Genomic DNA, 17,208 nt, shown 5'->3' on the forward strand with positions numbered 1-17,208 from the left:
ACCGAGCTCTGCCCATCTCAGTTCTGCCACCATTCAGCCACCTTACAGCCAGAGACAAGTCATTAACTCTTCAAAACTTGTTTCCTGACCACAAAGACTCATTAGGGGATATTGGGCAGCATTACTTTGAATAGTTAATTCAAAATAAACAATAGTCTGAATGCCTCTCATTTGCCAGATGAATAGACAAAATGTAGTATGTGTGAAGAAAAAAGAAAAAAGGTATCTTCCTTATGGAAATATTTACTTACCCTGTAAGGGATAATTATAGCTGTTTTTAAGACCCTGATCTAAAACATGTGACCTTGGGCTTCTCATTTTAATTTATGCCCCAGATTCTCAATTATAAAATGACCCATAGTACTTGTTTTTTGGTTATGTGGTTTATACCTACTTTAAGCCCTGAAGGATTCCCTTTATGTTAATGAAAATTAAGGATGAGAATAATTATTCTATAGAGAGGTTGACTGTCACACAATCCGGGACACTTTTGAGAGTGAAAACAGCTACTTATGTCATAAGCCAGGGCATGGCTTCACCTTAACTATCCGGATAGTGTGAACAGAGAGCTAGAGAAAGAGCAAGGTAAATGGCCTCATTTAGTTGCTTTCGTTTCTTTATCCTGAAACATAACCCTACCTAATCAGCCTTGTGTCAGGAACTATGCTGCCGAGTTGTTTGTTTAACAAAAGATGGAATTCCTTTTTTAAAAAACTGTATGAGGGAAAATAAATATTGCATTGAAAGTTAATGGAAATTCCTATGAAATAATAATTATATTTTTATGTTGCATCATGCATTATATATAATTTTATATGTAACATTAGCATATTATTAAAATATATTGTTAAATCTATTGATTATATAATACGTATTAACATTAACTATTATGTTTATTTGCGTAAATGTGTGAGAATATTTTTATATAAATATGAAAACTGATAAAAACAAACCTAGAGGAACCACAATACCAGACTTCAAGACATACTACAACATGGTAGTGGCACAAAAACAGAGAAGAAGATCAGTGGTACAACAGAGAAATTCTGTAAATGAGCCCACACATCTGTAGCCAGCTAAGCTTCAAAAGGCAAACAGAAAGCAGCCCAGGGATAAAGGATAGTCCCTTTGACAAATGCTGCTCAGAAAACTGGGTATCAAAAGTCTAAACCTACAGCCAGACAGCATCAAATTTCCTGAGGAAAACAGGGAACATTCTGTATGATATAAGCATAGGCAGTGACCAGGATTTATGAAGAACTGGAGAAACTCAGCAATAGCTAAGCAAACAATCCTGTTAACAAAAGGGCAAAGGACATGAACAGATATTTTTCAAAAGATGAAATTCAAAAGGCTAAAAGACACATGAAAAAAATTCTCAGGTTGTCTATCGAGAAATGCAATTAAAAACTACAGTGGGGTTCCACCTCATGCCAGTGAGAGTGGGCAACATGTAGAAATCAACAAAAATAACTGCTAGTGAGGATGTGGTGGAAATGCACCTTATTCCACTGTTGGTGGGAATGTGAACTAGCACAACCAGTATGGAGAGTACGCAGACTGAAAACCCATTACCCAGCCATCCTACTCCTGGGAATATATCCAAACAAAATGAAATCTGTATTCAGGAGAACAACCTGCAACCCTGTGTTTATAGTAGCACAGTTCACAATAGCTAAGACATGGAAACAGCTCAGATGCCCTTCAAGAGAGGAATGAACAAAGAAATTTTGTACATCTGTTCTGTGGAATACTCTTTAGCCATTACAAAAAAGAAGAAGAAAATCCTACCATTTGCCACAAAAAGATCCTAGCTGGAAACCATTATGCTTAGTTGGAATAAGCCAGTCCCAAAAGGACAAATACCATATGTTCTCTCTGATATAAGACAACCAGTGTGCAAATTAATATATACATTAATATGCATTATAACATTATATAAGTAATATAGAATACATGTTATATAATATATGCACTAATGTATATCAATGTGTATAATGTTCTATATTAAATATGTTTATTAAGGTATTAATGTATAATGTGTAAAATGTTAATATAATATATATTACATAAGAGATTAGCATACAAGGAAATAAAGGTGCTATACAGTATGAATCTCTACTCCCAAATAAAAGTAGAATTCCTGAAGAAACTTAAAGTTATATCTTTACTTTACAATATTAGGTTTCTAGTTATACTTACCATGTCATGATACACTTAAATATTAGAAAAATCAAGCTTGGAACTTGTACCATAAAACTATACTATCATGATAACATGGGCACGAACGATGAGAAGGGAGAATGAGGAGGGAGGAATGAACCCAGTGTCTATTGAACAGTATCATGAAAAATAATTTTCAAAAGATTAAATACTATAGACAAAATTGGCGTTTAGTATCAATAATAACATTTCTTAAATAAATTTATGTTATGTGATTGCCCATATTTGAGTTTTAGAAAATAGATGGTAAATTTGTAACCTGAGGAGTACGGATGGTTTGGGAAACCACATTGATGTCCCATTATTTTCTTTGCATTTTGACCTACTGCTTTTTTAAACTTTCTCAAGACATATTTTATATATCCCATATCACTTATTGCTGTGTAATCATCATGGTAACCCAGCTTTTGACACACTTTTACTCCTGAAAGCTTTCTTGTTGACAGTCTCCACTCCTACCCTCAGCCCGAAGCAATCAGTAATCTGCTTTCTGTCTCTAGAGTTAGAACTTTCCCAAAAATGGTTGAATGAACTTATAAATAGGTTAGGCTTAAATATTATAGTGACACAGAATGTACAGGTAGTGTAACAGATCAGGACAGAGGGAGAGAGGGTATCTTTCTTTAAGTATCTTTGATCCTGAAACTCAAATTTTTAAAATCTAGGAAGAAAATCTGAGACAGACTTCCCCGGTTCTTAAACTCTGTATGAAGGTCAGGGTCCTTCTCTCCAGTTTCTTTGTAATCCTAGTCAGATTCATTGTTTTTGTGCCACAGTGAAATAGTTCTTCCAGTCACCAGGGTTTCCTTTCTGCCTAAAAGGGGGGATGAGAGGGTCGTCCATGGTGCCAGTGGGCAAAGTGGTGTGGTTGGCCATTAGGTTTTGCTTCAATATATCAAAGGAAGTGTGAACAGTGATTTCATTCACAGCCTCCTCGGCCATGCCTTTCTCCCTGTGTGAGTTCTCCTTCATGCCCTTGTAGAGGAGGTGGAGAATATGATCTTTCATATCCCACCCCTGCTTTGCTTGTTCATACCAGGAGCCTGGAGCCCCACACAACCTGTTCAGCTTTGCGAATCTCAGCATGTACCAGGGTCTGCCACCATTTTATTCTTTCTTGAGAAATGGTATAGCAGAATGCCAAACAGTCCTTGACGTTTCTAGCCACATAGATCATCTTCTAACCTTCTCCAAAAAGAAAGCGGTAGTACGCACACGCCCCATCATCCTGGATCATGTCCATGGTCTCCCAGGTGCAGCTTGTGCCTGGATTTGCATAGGTTACAATGAGATTATCAGGCTTTGCTTGGAAATTCCAGATTTTGTCCCAGTTGTCACTTACCATCTTTGTCATAAGAGTTCCATTCACTTCTTTGGTTTTTAGTTCTTCCAGAAAGAAATCTTTCCTTTTTCTCCAGGGACTTCTTGCTGTATGGCTGGCAGGTGCTAGGCTGGAGGTGAGTGCCAAGCAGGAAGACAAAGCCTGGTGAGGTGTTTCAGCAGGAGCTTCTTTGTGTTGGCGAATCAGAGTCGGCCTGATGGAGGCAAGATTCCAGGAGAGGCAGTTCTCAGTACCTTGCTCTTTGCTTTTTGCCTGTTGACCTGTGATGACTGCTTCTTTAGATGCTCCTCTGAGTAGTCCCTGAGTTCTGAAGCTTTGGCATGGACGTATGCCTTACTCAAAAGAGATCTAGGGGCAGCTTAATGCTTTAAAGGCTCATCCTTGGCACAGCAAGCTAAGTTAAGCTGCTTGACTCTCACATCCCATATCTGAGTGCCAGCCTGCTTCTGTGCTGTGCTACTTCCAATTCAGGTTCCTGTTAATGTTCCTGGGAAAGTAGTGAGTGATGGCCCAAGTGCTTGGGCCTCTGCCACCTGTGTGAGAGACCTGAATGGAGTTCCAGGTTCCTGGCACAGGCTTGGCCTATCCTGTTGAGGCCATTTGGGGAGTGAGCCAGGGGATGGAAGATATCTCTCTCTCTTTTCAACTAAGGAAATAAATCCTTTTAGTAAGAGTTATTTATACAGCATGTATGATAGTTCTTTTATTTTTCATTGCTGAGCATTCCAGGTGTATGGAAATACTACATTTTATTATTCATTGATCCAATGAGAGGCATTTGGGTTGTGGTCTGTTTTGAATGAGCTGTTCAAAATAATGCCACCACCAACATTTGCTGTTGAGTCTTTGTATAGACCTGTTTTTATTCCTCTCAGGCAGATATTTAGAAGTGGAATGACTGGTTCATATGGTAAATGTGTGCTTGACTTTTTAAGAAATTACAGAAGTGTTATCCAAAGTAGCTATCCCACTCTACACTCCCCAGCAATGCATAAGTGTTCCAGTTTCCCCACATTTTCCCTAACACTTGTTATGACCGATCTTCTTGCTGGTAGAAATTCTAATGAATAAGGAGTATCATTTCATGACAGTTTTAATTTCCATTTCACTGATGACTAATGTTATTGAGCATCTTTCATGTGATTAATAGCCATTCAAATTTTTTTTTGGTGAGCTAGCTATTCAAAGTTTTTGTTAATTCAAAAATGTTGAATGTCTTTTTATTGATTTGTAGGAGTAATCTACAAAATACTGTTTTTTAAAACAGTATTTTAAAAAACTTTTTTAAGAAGGAGAGGTATCATGAGCCAAGGCTCATTATTAATGGCCACTGCATACACAGTTAGAGATTTCCATGTTTATGGTCATCATCGTATTGAAGACACAGATGTATTCCACCATATTTACTATGGAGGTTCCCACAAAGTTCAGGGGAAATATGTGCTATGAAAAAAACTAGGCATTGATTTCAAAAACTAGGCCATCTTTACAAACATTTTGAAGCTCCCTTGTGTGTTTTTTAAATCATCTGTAAAAAGACTTGGCAACAAACACTGAATGCAGCTAATGAAGCTGCCTGGCACACAGAGCCTCAGTGTTCTAACGTGGCACTCACAGTTCTCACAAACATAAATCTGTCGTGGGAAAGTGAAGTACCTTATATTTTCCTGTTTTAAGAATGTGTCCAACAATTCAGACTCTTTTTTTCTAAGTAACAGTTTCAGTTTGAGACTTTACCAAAATGTGGTTCAACTTGTTTCATCACAGAATCCCTTTTTGGATTTTATAAGGTTGAATTTTCAAATTGCCAAGAAAAACAGCCACATCGACTTGGAAAGACCTTTCAGCTTTATGTGCTTGCAATGTTTTGGCTGGCTTAGCATGGAATACAAGCAAATAATAGAATGTGTTTCATATTTTAAGTGATGTCATCCATCCAATATTGCCATCATTTTTCCAGTTTTTCAAAGTGAATTTTGAGGGAATCAAAAACTATTCCATTTCCTTTCAACAACGGTTTGCTGAAACAACTGGTGTTGTCCCGAGCAGTTAATTCCTACGTTTTGTCCATTTAGTATGCGTGTCAACAGTCAGAAATGCCCATGACACATCTCTTGAGTAAATTAAAGGCTGTTAACATTAATGGTCGTTAACATCTTTTAAAGGGTGTTACATTTCTTTGCCAAAATAACAACCAGGAAAAAAAATTTTGACTGTGAGGAATCCCAGTATTCTGGTCACAGATGGTGCATCTTCCAAATTTAGCACCGTACGTCCTTATACTGCCTCAGCGGGGGAAGCTCCGCCCATCATCAGAATACTTTTTTCCACTGATACATACTAGCATTGAAGACTCCTCCAACAAGCCTAACAGAAATCTTTCCTACTACCACAGAAGTAATCATTTGCATGAAAAGCACTTTTTTGATCAAGGAAAAGGATTGAAATACAAAACTTTCCTTGCTTGTTGAAACTTTGGGAGAGAGTTTTTGCCTTTTAATCGAGGGGTTAGTACAAAGAGTTTATTCATGGCTCAATTTACTGAAGGATATTTGGGGCTTAAGGAATGAATGTAACTGCCCAGTTCAAGACCTTATAGCTATTATGGATTTGGCAGAAAAAGCATCAGCCCTGTTGCCCTTGCTATCTCTGAGTAGGTAGTTAGAAATGAGGAGTGTGAGTTCGCTGCTGCTTCGGGAAGTCTCTCTATGAGGTGGTTGTGAATGAGGAGCTCTGTCCACTTCCCTTGAAAGCAGTCAGAGTCCCCCAGAACACCTACGAATCCAACCTTGAGCTCACAGTCTTCTCCCTGATGCTGTTGCATGCAGTGACATACACACAGTTCCAAGTGTCAGAGTATCAGCATCCTTAGGTTCCTCTCATAAGCCACCCACGACCTGGCAAAAGGAGCGTGGGATTTGAGGTGACATTTGTCAGCACATACTTTTCACTAATTTTCATCTGAACAGAAAAAAGCACCATTCTAGATACCAAAGACGATACTCAGGGTATTCTGTTGCAAAACTAGGCCTGACTTCTTTATTCAGGACAACAGAAATAGCCTTGCAATTGGAATGGTCTTCATGTGAAATTTAAATGTATTTTCTGTTTAATTTGTACACTTCAAATATTTTATGTGAATTGGAAATGATCATTTATTTAGATGGTTTTAAAGTAAGGAAAAATACTACAGTGTTATAAAAATTAGGCTTAAAATCTGGTAATATAAAGAAAATATGCTTCTTATGCAGTAAATTTCATATGTAAATTGATTTTTCTCAGGAATAGGGCTAAGAGAAGAGTCCATCTCAAACATCATCTCAAAGGGGCTCAAACAAATCAGATCAGGAAATTCATATAGCATACTGCTTATTAAATAGACTATATAAAGAGTGGTTTCACATTCTCAACAAAATTGAGACATAGATACAGAGATACGTTGTAGACTTGTTGCCTTCACACATTTGCCAGGCCTCCTGCAACATCGGGGTCTCACTCTCTGAGTGGTATATTTCTTGCCCTTGGGTGCCCTCCAAAGTCAGCAGTTCACCTGAAGATCCACTCCCACAGTCCATCGCTCTGTGGGCGTGGACAGCTGCCTAGTGATAAGGACCCACCTTCATAACCTACAAAGTGGTGTCTTGATCATGGAAACCATCTGCTCAGCCTGTGCTCCTTCCTCCTCAACTGCTTGCTGATCTTTTTACTGCCTTCACAGTTTTGCCTTTTCCAGTGGCTCATGTTGTATGGAAGCATACAAATGCAGCTTTTCAGTTTGGCTTCTTTCACTTGCTAATAGGCACTCCAGGTTTCTCTACGCTTTTTTATGCTTCATTAATGCATTTCTTCTTAGCATTAATAGTCCATTTTCTGTCTGTACTACCGTTTGATCCCAATCACCTACTGAAAGACGTCTTGGGTACTCCCAAGATTTGAGACTATGAAAGAATCTAATATAAATTTCCAAGTGCAGGTTTTGGTATGGACATAAGACTCCATCAAACTGTTTTCCAAAATGACCGTGCCATTTTGCATTTCCAGCAGCAATGAGCAAGGAGCCCTATTGCTCCACATCTTGCCAGTGCTGTACCCTTTCCCCTTGTCCGCAGCTGCACAAATCACTTTTGTTCTCTTGACATTTAAAGAGATGATTGAGAGGCTTCTCGTACTTTTAAACTAGGTATGTAGATACATTCTCATTTAATCTTCTTGGCAGTGTTCCATGTGTGTCAAGGACCCAAGCACTTGAGCCATCACCTGCTGCCTCCCAGGATGCTCCTTAGCAGGAAGTGGAATCAGAAGCAGAGACCCTGCAATGTGGGATGCAGGGGTCCCAACCAACAGCTTCACTACTTGACCAAATGCTTACCCTGTTAGCTGATTTTATAAGAACTAGAATTACATGGCTGGGTAGTGATGCATCAGGCTAGCCCCCACTCCCTGTGATGCCTACGTTCCTTGTTGGCACCAGTTCATGTCCCAACTGCTCCACTTCTTACCCAGCTTTCTGCTATGGCCTGGGAAAGCAGCAGAAGATGGCCCCAGTCCTTGGGACTCAGCATCCATGTGGAAGACCCAGAAGAAACTCCTGGAGCACAGCTCTGTTGGAGCCATTTGGGGGTGAACCAATGCCTTTCTGTCTGTCTCTTTCATTCTCTCTCTATATAAAATCTACCTTTCAAATAAAAATAAATCCTTTTTAAAAGTGAGAAAGTATTAGGAATGAGGAAAGCATTAAAATAAAAAGAACTAGAATTAGTGAAAGATACATGAGTAGTATAACTATTTGAGACTAATATTAATATTTATATTCATAATATAAACAATAATACATATAAAAGATAAGTTTTAACTTTAAATGCTTTCCTAACTTTTATCATTTAAATATCACAATGACTCCATAAAAATAGTTGTTATACAATCATGTATAGATTTATGTTTAACCCGTACTAATTCACTTAAGATGTACAATGAAATACATAGAAGATCTGGTTAAAATAATTTATCATTTGTTAGAAACAATTGAATGTGTCCAATTACTGGAATTAAATTTGTGTAGTAATTGATATTTCATGTGTAGCTCTGGACAGATATTATCTACATTCATTGCTATGGTTTGTCCGTGTCCTTTCCCACCAAAATTCATTTTGAAGCATAATTCCACGGTACAGCAGTGTTCAGGAGGTGGTGCTTTTGGGTAGTGATTAGGTCATGGAGTCACTACATTCATGAGTGGTCTCTCAAGGCTGGATTAGGTTTCATTGGAGATTAATTAAGTTTCAGGGGAATAGATTGGTTACTGTGGAAGCTGTTGCCTAAAACCAGGTTATCCTTGGTGCTTGGGCCACTCCTGCACATACCTGATCACCAGTGTGCTCACACCACATGGTACCATCTACCACGTTGTGACACAATGAAGCCTTTGTCTGATGCAGCTACCTGATCTGTAACTGCTTCACCTCCAGAGCCATGAACTAAATCAACCTTTTTTCCTTCTAACTTAGGCACACTCAAGTATTTTGTTGTAATAACATAAAACAAGGACATGTTTTTCAAAGTGATCACTTTTAAATGATATGTAGCATGTAATTTTTTAAAAAGACTTATTTATTTATTTGAAAGAATTAGAATCTTCCAACTACTGGTTATCTCTTCAGATGGCTGAAACAGCCAAGTCTAGGCCAGGCTGAAGTCAGGAGCTATGAGCCTCATCTGGATGTCCCAGTGAGTATTGGGGATGTGAGCGCTCAGACTTTCTTCATTGCTTTTCCTCAAGGCTTTGGCAGGACACTAGATTGCAAGTGGAGCAGCTGGAACATAGACCAGCAACCATATGGGATGCCAGCATTGTAGCCTGTGGCTTTACCAACTGCTGACACTAGCCCCAGGTATAATTTGGTAATTTATTACTATATTATACATAATTTAGAGAAAATTTAATTGTTGTACATGGTTAAATTTTTTCTGAGGTTATCGTGAAGCAAGGACATTTTGTTTACAGTCATTAATTGCAGATATTCCAAGAATATTTTTGCCATGATGTTTAAGGAAGCTTCTTCCTGTCACCAAAATTTTGCTTATTAAAGTAATGATCTTAGAATTTTTAGGTTTTTTTGTTTGTTTTTAATTTGGAAGGCAGAGAGACAGAGACCAAGATCTTCTTTGCTAGTTCATCCTGGAAGCTGGCTGTCACAATACCAAATATTTTACACTGTGATGCACGTATGTATGTATGTGCATGCATGTGTATGTATGTGTGTATCATGACTGATAAGCAGCTATCACCTACTTTAGGATACTTTTTTTTTTTTTTGAAAGATCACCCTGCTTTAGTGTGGTAATTGAACCAGAGGAAGGCTGGAGCGAAGTATGGACTGTAGTGACAGTGAAACTGAGAGGAAGTGGCTGAACATGGCTGAAGAAAGAATTGGACTGATTTTAACATGTTTACAAATAGAATAAAGATATGCAAAGACTAATTACATATGAGAATTGGTAGATTCTGGCTCTAAGAATTGTCAAGGATACCAACTAGTTTTCTGACTTGGATGAAGCTTAAATAATGGTGGTGATGTTGATGGAGATGACGGCCAGTTGGGAAATGTATGCACTTTCAGGATTTTTGAATTTGAGGCCCATGAAAAGCCCAACTGTGTAGCAGACAGTTGAATGTGGCTTTGGGATCCCACCAGCATTGACATGATAGCTGATAGTTGGAAAGGATATGAGATGTAGCCATTGCAAGACTCAGAGGCCTAGAGAAAAGCACCTAGAAATTTTGAAGGAATGAACAGAGGAAAAGTAGCCTGTGAAGGAAACCCAGAAGAAAATCCAGATAGAAAGTTACAAACCAAGCAAAGTGTGGTACCACAGAAGCCAAAGGGAAAGCTTTTCACAACAAGGGAAGTGGTTAACACCATTAAATGCCATTCCAAGAAGCAAGTCAAAGGCTAAAATCCCCACTGGGTTTGGCAGCCTGATATATGTACATTAGGTTAAACTTTGTGTGTGACTTAGAAATGTTACCAAATCTTGCTAGACTCAATTACTCTTAGCTATTAAAAGATGGTGTTATTGTGCATGGTCCCTCTGGATTCTCAGCACGAAAATTCTGTGATTGTATGTTAGATGTGTGATGCATAATATTACAGCAATTGGAGGAAAGGAACAATGACAAACTCAGACATTAAAGTTCAGCTCCAGACAGCTTTGCCGGCCATCCTTCTCTACTTTTCCCAGGCCGTTAGCAGGGGGCTGGATCAGAAGAGCAGCCAGGACAAGAACCAGGGTGCACTGGATGTCAGTGTCACGATGGCAGCGTTACCTGCTGAGTCCACAATGCTAGCCCATGCAGATAGATTTTTTTTTTAATTTTGACATTCATGGAGCATGTATATTATGATAAAACCATGGGTGTTGTGCACAGTAGTTGAGGCTACATACAGCGTGGGACATTCTCATACCATATCAGAGTATCTGGGGATCAAGACATACCTTTGCTTCCATCCAGCTTCCTGGAAAGCAGCAGATGATGGCTCAGGCACCTTGAGCCCTACCACCAGGCTGGGAGACCCAGAGGGAGCTCCTGCCTCCTGGCTTCAGCCTGCCCAGTCCCTGCTTGTTACAGGAATTTGGGAATGAATCAGTGGATGTAAGATAGTGTGTTCTCTCTCTCGTTCTCTCTCTCTCTCTCTCTCAGACTTTCAAATAAATTTTATTTTTAAAAAAATGCTATGCATTTCTAACTTTTTGCATCAAAATAAGCTTCTGTTTTTTGTTTTCCAAAAACTTTTAAAAATACTCTTGTATTTTATCACTGTTTTCCTGATCCTGATGACTTAAAAATCAACTCCTAATTAGGGTGGAGGTGTTTGGAGGAGTAGTTGTGATGCCCATATTCTGAGTGCCTTGATTAGAATCCCTGCTCCAACTCCTGACTCAAGCTTCCTGCCACACACAAGGGGGACATGGATTCTGTTCATGCTCACTGCTACCAGTTGGTAGCTGATGCAGTGGTGTGTATGTGGATGGGAACTCTGTCTCTCAACTAAATAAATAAAAGAGAAGAAAAACTATTCTTTCTTCATCCCCAAATGTTTGTAGTTTAGCATTGCTTTACTTATTCCATACAGTTCCATAGCTTTTTAATTTTTAATACTTATTTCTGGCACTAAGTGTTCATAACAGATGTCCTAAAATTTCTAGGTTTCATTATAACACACTGCTATAGAACATACTTAGATCATCTCTTTTGCTACTGATACAGAAATTAAAGATTTTGAAAACCCAACCAGTCCCTTGAGATGATTTATACTTCAAAAATATTTATCTCAAAAGAATACTAGCTGGGGCTCGGCAGCGTGGCCTAGTGGCTAAGGTCCTCGCCTTGATCCCATATGGCCACTGGTTCTAATCCCAGCAGCTCCACTTCCTCTCTATCTCTCCTCCTCTCAGTATATCTGACTTTGTAATAAAAATAAAAATAAATCTTAAAAAAAAAAAAGAATACTAGCTGACAAGGGTCTTTATTGTAACTGTCCATTGTGACTTCACTACAGTCACCCTGTATTTCATATATTGTTAAACTTAAGGGAGTTTGGTAATAATTATTTTTTTGGTTACAAACCAAGAAGGGTAACATTTGCAGTACAGTCTAGTGTGTGGGGAGGAAGGAGACCTGGGGGGTTTATTTCAAAAGCAGTGTTATAATAAATGTTTCTCAGTTCTGAAATTTGTTATTCCATGCTGAGTTTCTCAAAGCTTTCACATTTCATTCCTTTGAGAGGCTCCATGTTCTTTAAAGGGTGGGGAAAAAGTTAAACAAGGTGTGAATGACCTTCATATTCTTTGTTGACTTTGTCTAAGCTATTTTAAAATAGTAATCCCTAAGCAAGTACCTGTGAAACTGATGTTCCAAATGTGAGGTGTTTAATATTCACAGATTCGTATCTTTTATTTGAATTTACCTCCTCCTCCAGCTGAGAGCTTTTGTTTAGTTGGTTGCTTTCACATACTGAAAATGAGTCATTGGGGGTGAAAATACCAGGTGTGTAAATCAGCTACCACAGTTTGATATCGTCATCATCATTACTACCCATGGGGGAGAAAATATTCATATGTCATTGCCTGAGACTTTAAAGGGATACCACTAGATTGATTGCTAGTGATTCTCTTAGAAAAAACTAAGGGAAATGACAGTAAGCTGTTGTTGCAAACTTTAGATAGCATATGCTATACATTAACTTCATATTTCACTTCAACCTGTTCTTCCTTAGGAAACATAAACTACTGCTTTGGAAGTGTTTTTTAGAAATTTTTTTTAAGTTGCTTTTACAAAAGTAATTTATATAAGGTGAACAGATTTCACAACACAGATTTAGGAGCCTAGTGGGCAATATAGATTTCTGATTTTGCTTCCATTTAGTTTTGTGCAAAAATTCAGGCTGTGTATTCACAATGGGAACTACTGTCCTTCGGTAAACAACCCGAACTCCAGGCAAAGTGTCTGAAATGATTGTTTTCAGACGTTGTACTATCAACCCTGAAAAAAAAAAGAAAGAAAGAAAGGGTTGAACCCTGTGCTGCCTCAGCTTACAGCCCGAGACAGCTTCTAAGTTACATTACTAGGAGGAGAAAGCAAACCGGGCCAACTATGGGAAATGAAGAAATGAGGTGAATGCCACAGAGGGCAGGATCTGTGACCTGGAGATCAGAAAGGAGGGAGGCACAGCAAGAGTTCATTAAATCTGTGTTGCATCCTTGAGGCTGTGGCCACATTCTGAACCACAGGACCAGGGTAGAACAGCTTCCTAAGTAATATTAATTATCAGAGATATAATAAAAATGAGTAGTTCTCAGTGCTGCTAATAAGAGCTAGGACTGGAACCAGAGTTCATATGGATGCCGGAGCTGCCAATCAAGACTGAGGAAAAGATAAAAAATAATGAATTTTGTGCTATACTCTTGGAGCTATTTCTTCAGTTGTCTAGCTTATAACAGTCTCTCTCCTCTGTGTGTGTGTGTGTCTCTCTCTCTGTCTGTCTCAATGAAATCCCAGATCATTTAGCTTTTCCATCAGGTTAAGCTCAGGAAGATGTTAATGAGAACATGAAAGGGATTGTATCAAAATATGTCCATTGAATGAAATGCTTATTTATCCGTGCCTGGGATATGATATTGTACTATGAATGTGGATTGATTGTCCTTGAGTAAGAGTCTCACTCATCAGTGTTCTTTAAGATGTCATTCTGTAGGAATTCTTGAAAGTTTGGGGTCTCAAAGAGCTATCTCCTGCAGGCTGTGGAATCTGGTCCAACAATCTCTGTCCACTTAAGAAAATCTTGCAAAGTGAAAGTTTGGCATTTATTCACCAATACCAAGAACTTGACTTCATGTTCTCAAGAAGGCCTCTCCTGAACCACTCAGAAGTCAGTTACTGGCCCATTTCCTGAGAAATAAATTAAGTGATAAGTTAGTTCAACAAAAAAATTAAAAGGGATATTCTTAAGTATTCTTTGAAAAAGTTCAATTCTAAAAGACTTCTTTTTCCCCCTTTTTTATTTTTGAGATAATATTGTTAATTTACATTTATAGCGAAAGGTTTAAGGCTCCACTAAATAAAGGGTACTACAAGTAAAAAATAAAAGTTACATGGCTCAGCAGGAGTATATGCAAGGACTATAAACAACAATCAGACTAAAAACATGTCTGTTTCACTCAAATGCAGTTAATTTTCATTAGCCATGATTAATTAAAACTATAATAGTTTATCATTTTAAGTATTTATTTGATAAAGATTTAAAATAAAGTTTGACAAAACACTATTTGCAGGAAAACTGATGCATACAGGCATTTATTTATATTAGCTCCAAGATAAGAACAGATGGTATTGTCTCTCTGACTGGCTTATTTCATTCTGCTGTGCAGCAGAATCTCAAAACTTTATTCTTATCTTGGTATAACCTAGTACCCATCAACCCCTCACCATCTCTCCTTCCCCATTCTTCCCCAGCCTCTGGTAACTGCCATTAAATTTTAACCTCTATGATATCACCTGTTTTTTAGACTCCATGTATGAGTGCTATCATGGGATGTTCATCATACTGTACTGTACTTGGCTGATTTCACTGAACATGATGACCTCTGTTTCCATCCGTGCTATTATGCACAATAAAATTTCATCATTTTGTGTCTGAGTAATATTCCATTGTGTATGTGTGCCACATTTTCTTTTTTTTTAAGATTTATTTATTTTTATTGGAAAGTCAGATTTATAGAGAGAAGGAGAGATGGAGAGAAATTCTACCATCCACTGGTTCATTCCACAAGTGGCTGCAACGGCCAGAGCTGAGCCGATCTGAAGCCAGGAGCTTTTTTGGGTTGCCACATAGGTGCAGGGGCCCAAAAATTTGAATCATCCTCTGCTGCTCCCCTAGGCCATAAATAAGAAGCTGAATTCAAAGTGGAACAGCTGGCACCCATATGGGATGCCATAACCACAGGCAGAAGAGTAGCTGGCCATGCCACCATGCCAGACCCCACCACCACCACCACCACCACCACCACCACCAGTACTTTTCATCTTTTGTCTTGTTGATAATTACTGTTTGCACTGAAGTAAGGTGCCATCTCATTGTGAATTTGATGTGCACTTCCTTGATGATCAGTTACGTTCAGCATTTATTCATGTACCTATTGGCCATTTGTGTATCTTTCTTGGAGAAACATTTGTTTAAATCTGCTTTTTTTTTTTAAGATTTATTTATTTGAAAAGCAGAGTAGCAGAGAAAGAGATCTTCCATCTGCTTGTTTGTTTCCCAGATGCCTGTAACAACAGGGGTAGTCCAGGGTGAAACCAGGAGTTTTTTCTGGATCTCCCACTCAGATCTACTTTGGTGGTAGAAACCAAAATATTTGGGCCATCATCTGCTGCCTCCGAGGCAGCTTAGCAAGAAGCTGGATCAGTATGTCTCTGTGTAGGTTCAGGAGGTTTTCTGTCTTTACATCTCTGAACATACGTTCTGCCACCTTGGCATTCTTGGATCTCTCTAGAATCTCAGTAATTCACATATCTGTTGTTTTATTGCTATTCCCTGTTTCTATAAAGCTTTCTTCATTATTCCTAATTCATTCTTCTTTGTTCTTTTCAATTGTAATTTTCAAATAGCCTGACTTTAAGCTCATGGATTTCTTCCGCTCCATCTCGTCTTCTCCCGATGCTTGCTTCTACAAGTTTTAAATTTCACTTAGTGTACTTTTTAGTAGAAGGGAAGCTGCTTGATGTATTTTTCATTTCTATTTCTTTATCAAGACTCTGTTAAATATCAAATCCTTTCTCTGTCTTCTCTTGCATTTTGTTGAGTTTCCCTGAAACAGCCGTTTTGAAAACTTCATCTGAACATTTGGGCATTTCAGTTCCTAGATGTTGGTTTCTCAAATCTTATTTGGCTCTTCAGTGAGGTCATGGTTCTCTGGCAGCCTTGATGTCTGCTGCTGCACAGCATCAACCGTGCCTTATGGTGAGTCACAACCATCAGGCTGCTTTTATGACTGTCCTTCTAGAAATCCTGAACAACCTGTTGGTTCTCTCTAAGCCCATGAATACTTCTGTGAAGACTGACAAGGCATCCCTTTTCATTCCTCCTTTCTGCAGTGTGACTTTTCTTAGGATTCTAACAAGATGACTCTGTGGTCTCATCCAGCTTCTGTAGCTCTTGTGAAGGGAGGTTTGGAGTGTGTGTGGCTTTGGGCACTGGTGCCTCTGAAGGGAGGGATCCCCAGCGTGTCGTAGCTGCCAGCTTGGCTCTGATTTGAAAATATTTCAAACCCCACTAATCATCAATAATAATAAAATACTCCCAGCCGTGGGCAAAGAGCTTTCACGTATAATTACTCTAATGATCGTATGTGGTGGTGCTTTTGCTTCAGATGTGACAGTGGTTTACCAGAATGGACTGCCTGTGATATCTGTGAGGCTGCCATCCCGGCGCGAGCGCTGCCAGTTCACACTCAAGCCCATCTCCGACTCTGTGGGTGTGTTTTTACGACAGCTGCAGGAAGAGGACCGGGGAATTGACAGAGTTGCAGTCTACTCATCAGGTATTACTTTTCATTTTTTTTTTTTTAATATTCATTTATTCATTAATTACATTGCATTACATGACACAATTTCATAGGTACTGGGATTCCCCCCCCCTTCACCCCAAACCCTTCCCCCATCATGAATTCCTTCACCTTGATGCATAACCACAGCTCAAGTTCCGTTGAGATTCCCTAATTAAAAGTTTACACCATACAGAGTCCAGCATCCCACTTGTCCAGTTCAAGTTCAACCGCCTCTTAGGGAGGCCCTCTCAGGTTTGTAGGCAGAGCCAGCAGAGCGTCACCTCGATCAATTAGAAGCACCAACATATCATCAGCAACAGTCCAGGTATGATGAGGCTGGTGCAGAGTCCACTGATTGACATAGTCCGTCTTAGGGTTTCCCCTTGTCCAGTTTTCCGCTGCAAGCATAAAGCTGAGGTGGTTGATTCATCTACTCCATTTTCCATCTTTTTTTGATTAATGCTTTGATTCCTCCATTTTGTTCAGGGGAATCCCCCTAAAAAAAACTTTGAGGCATTTTTGACAAGTTTATTTGAAAG

General features: G+C 38.9%; 1 protein-coding gene across 1 annotated transcript in view; it reads left to right on the forward strand.

Annotated features, from left to right (window-relative positions):
- MCU (mitochondrial calcium uniporter) overlaps positions 1 to 17,208 on the forward strand; it is a 170,245-nt gene that overhangs the window by 126,748 nt on the left and 26,289 nt on the right. Inside the window, exon 3 of the mRNA XM_058671753.1 lies at positions 16,493 to 16,663. Within this exon, the coding sequence (XP_058527736.1) occupies positions 16,493 to 16,663 (171 nt within the window). The remainder of the gene's footprint in view (positions 1 to 16,492; positions 16,664 to 17,208) is intronic.

Source organism: Ochotona princeps, chromosome 13, assembly GCF_030435755.1.
Source record: "Ochotona princeps isolate mOchPri1 chromosome 13, mOchPri1.hap1, whole genome shotgun sequence".
NCBI lineage: Eukaryota > Metazoa > Chordata > Mammalia > Lagomorpha > Ochotonidae > Ochotona > Ochotona princeps.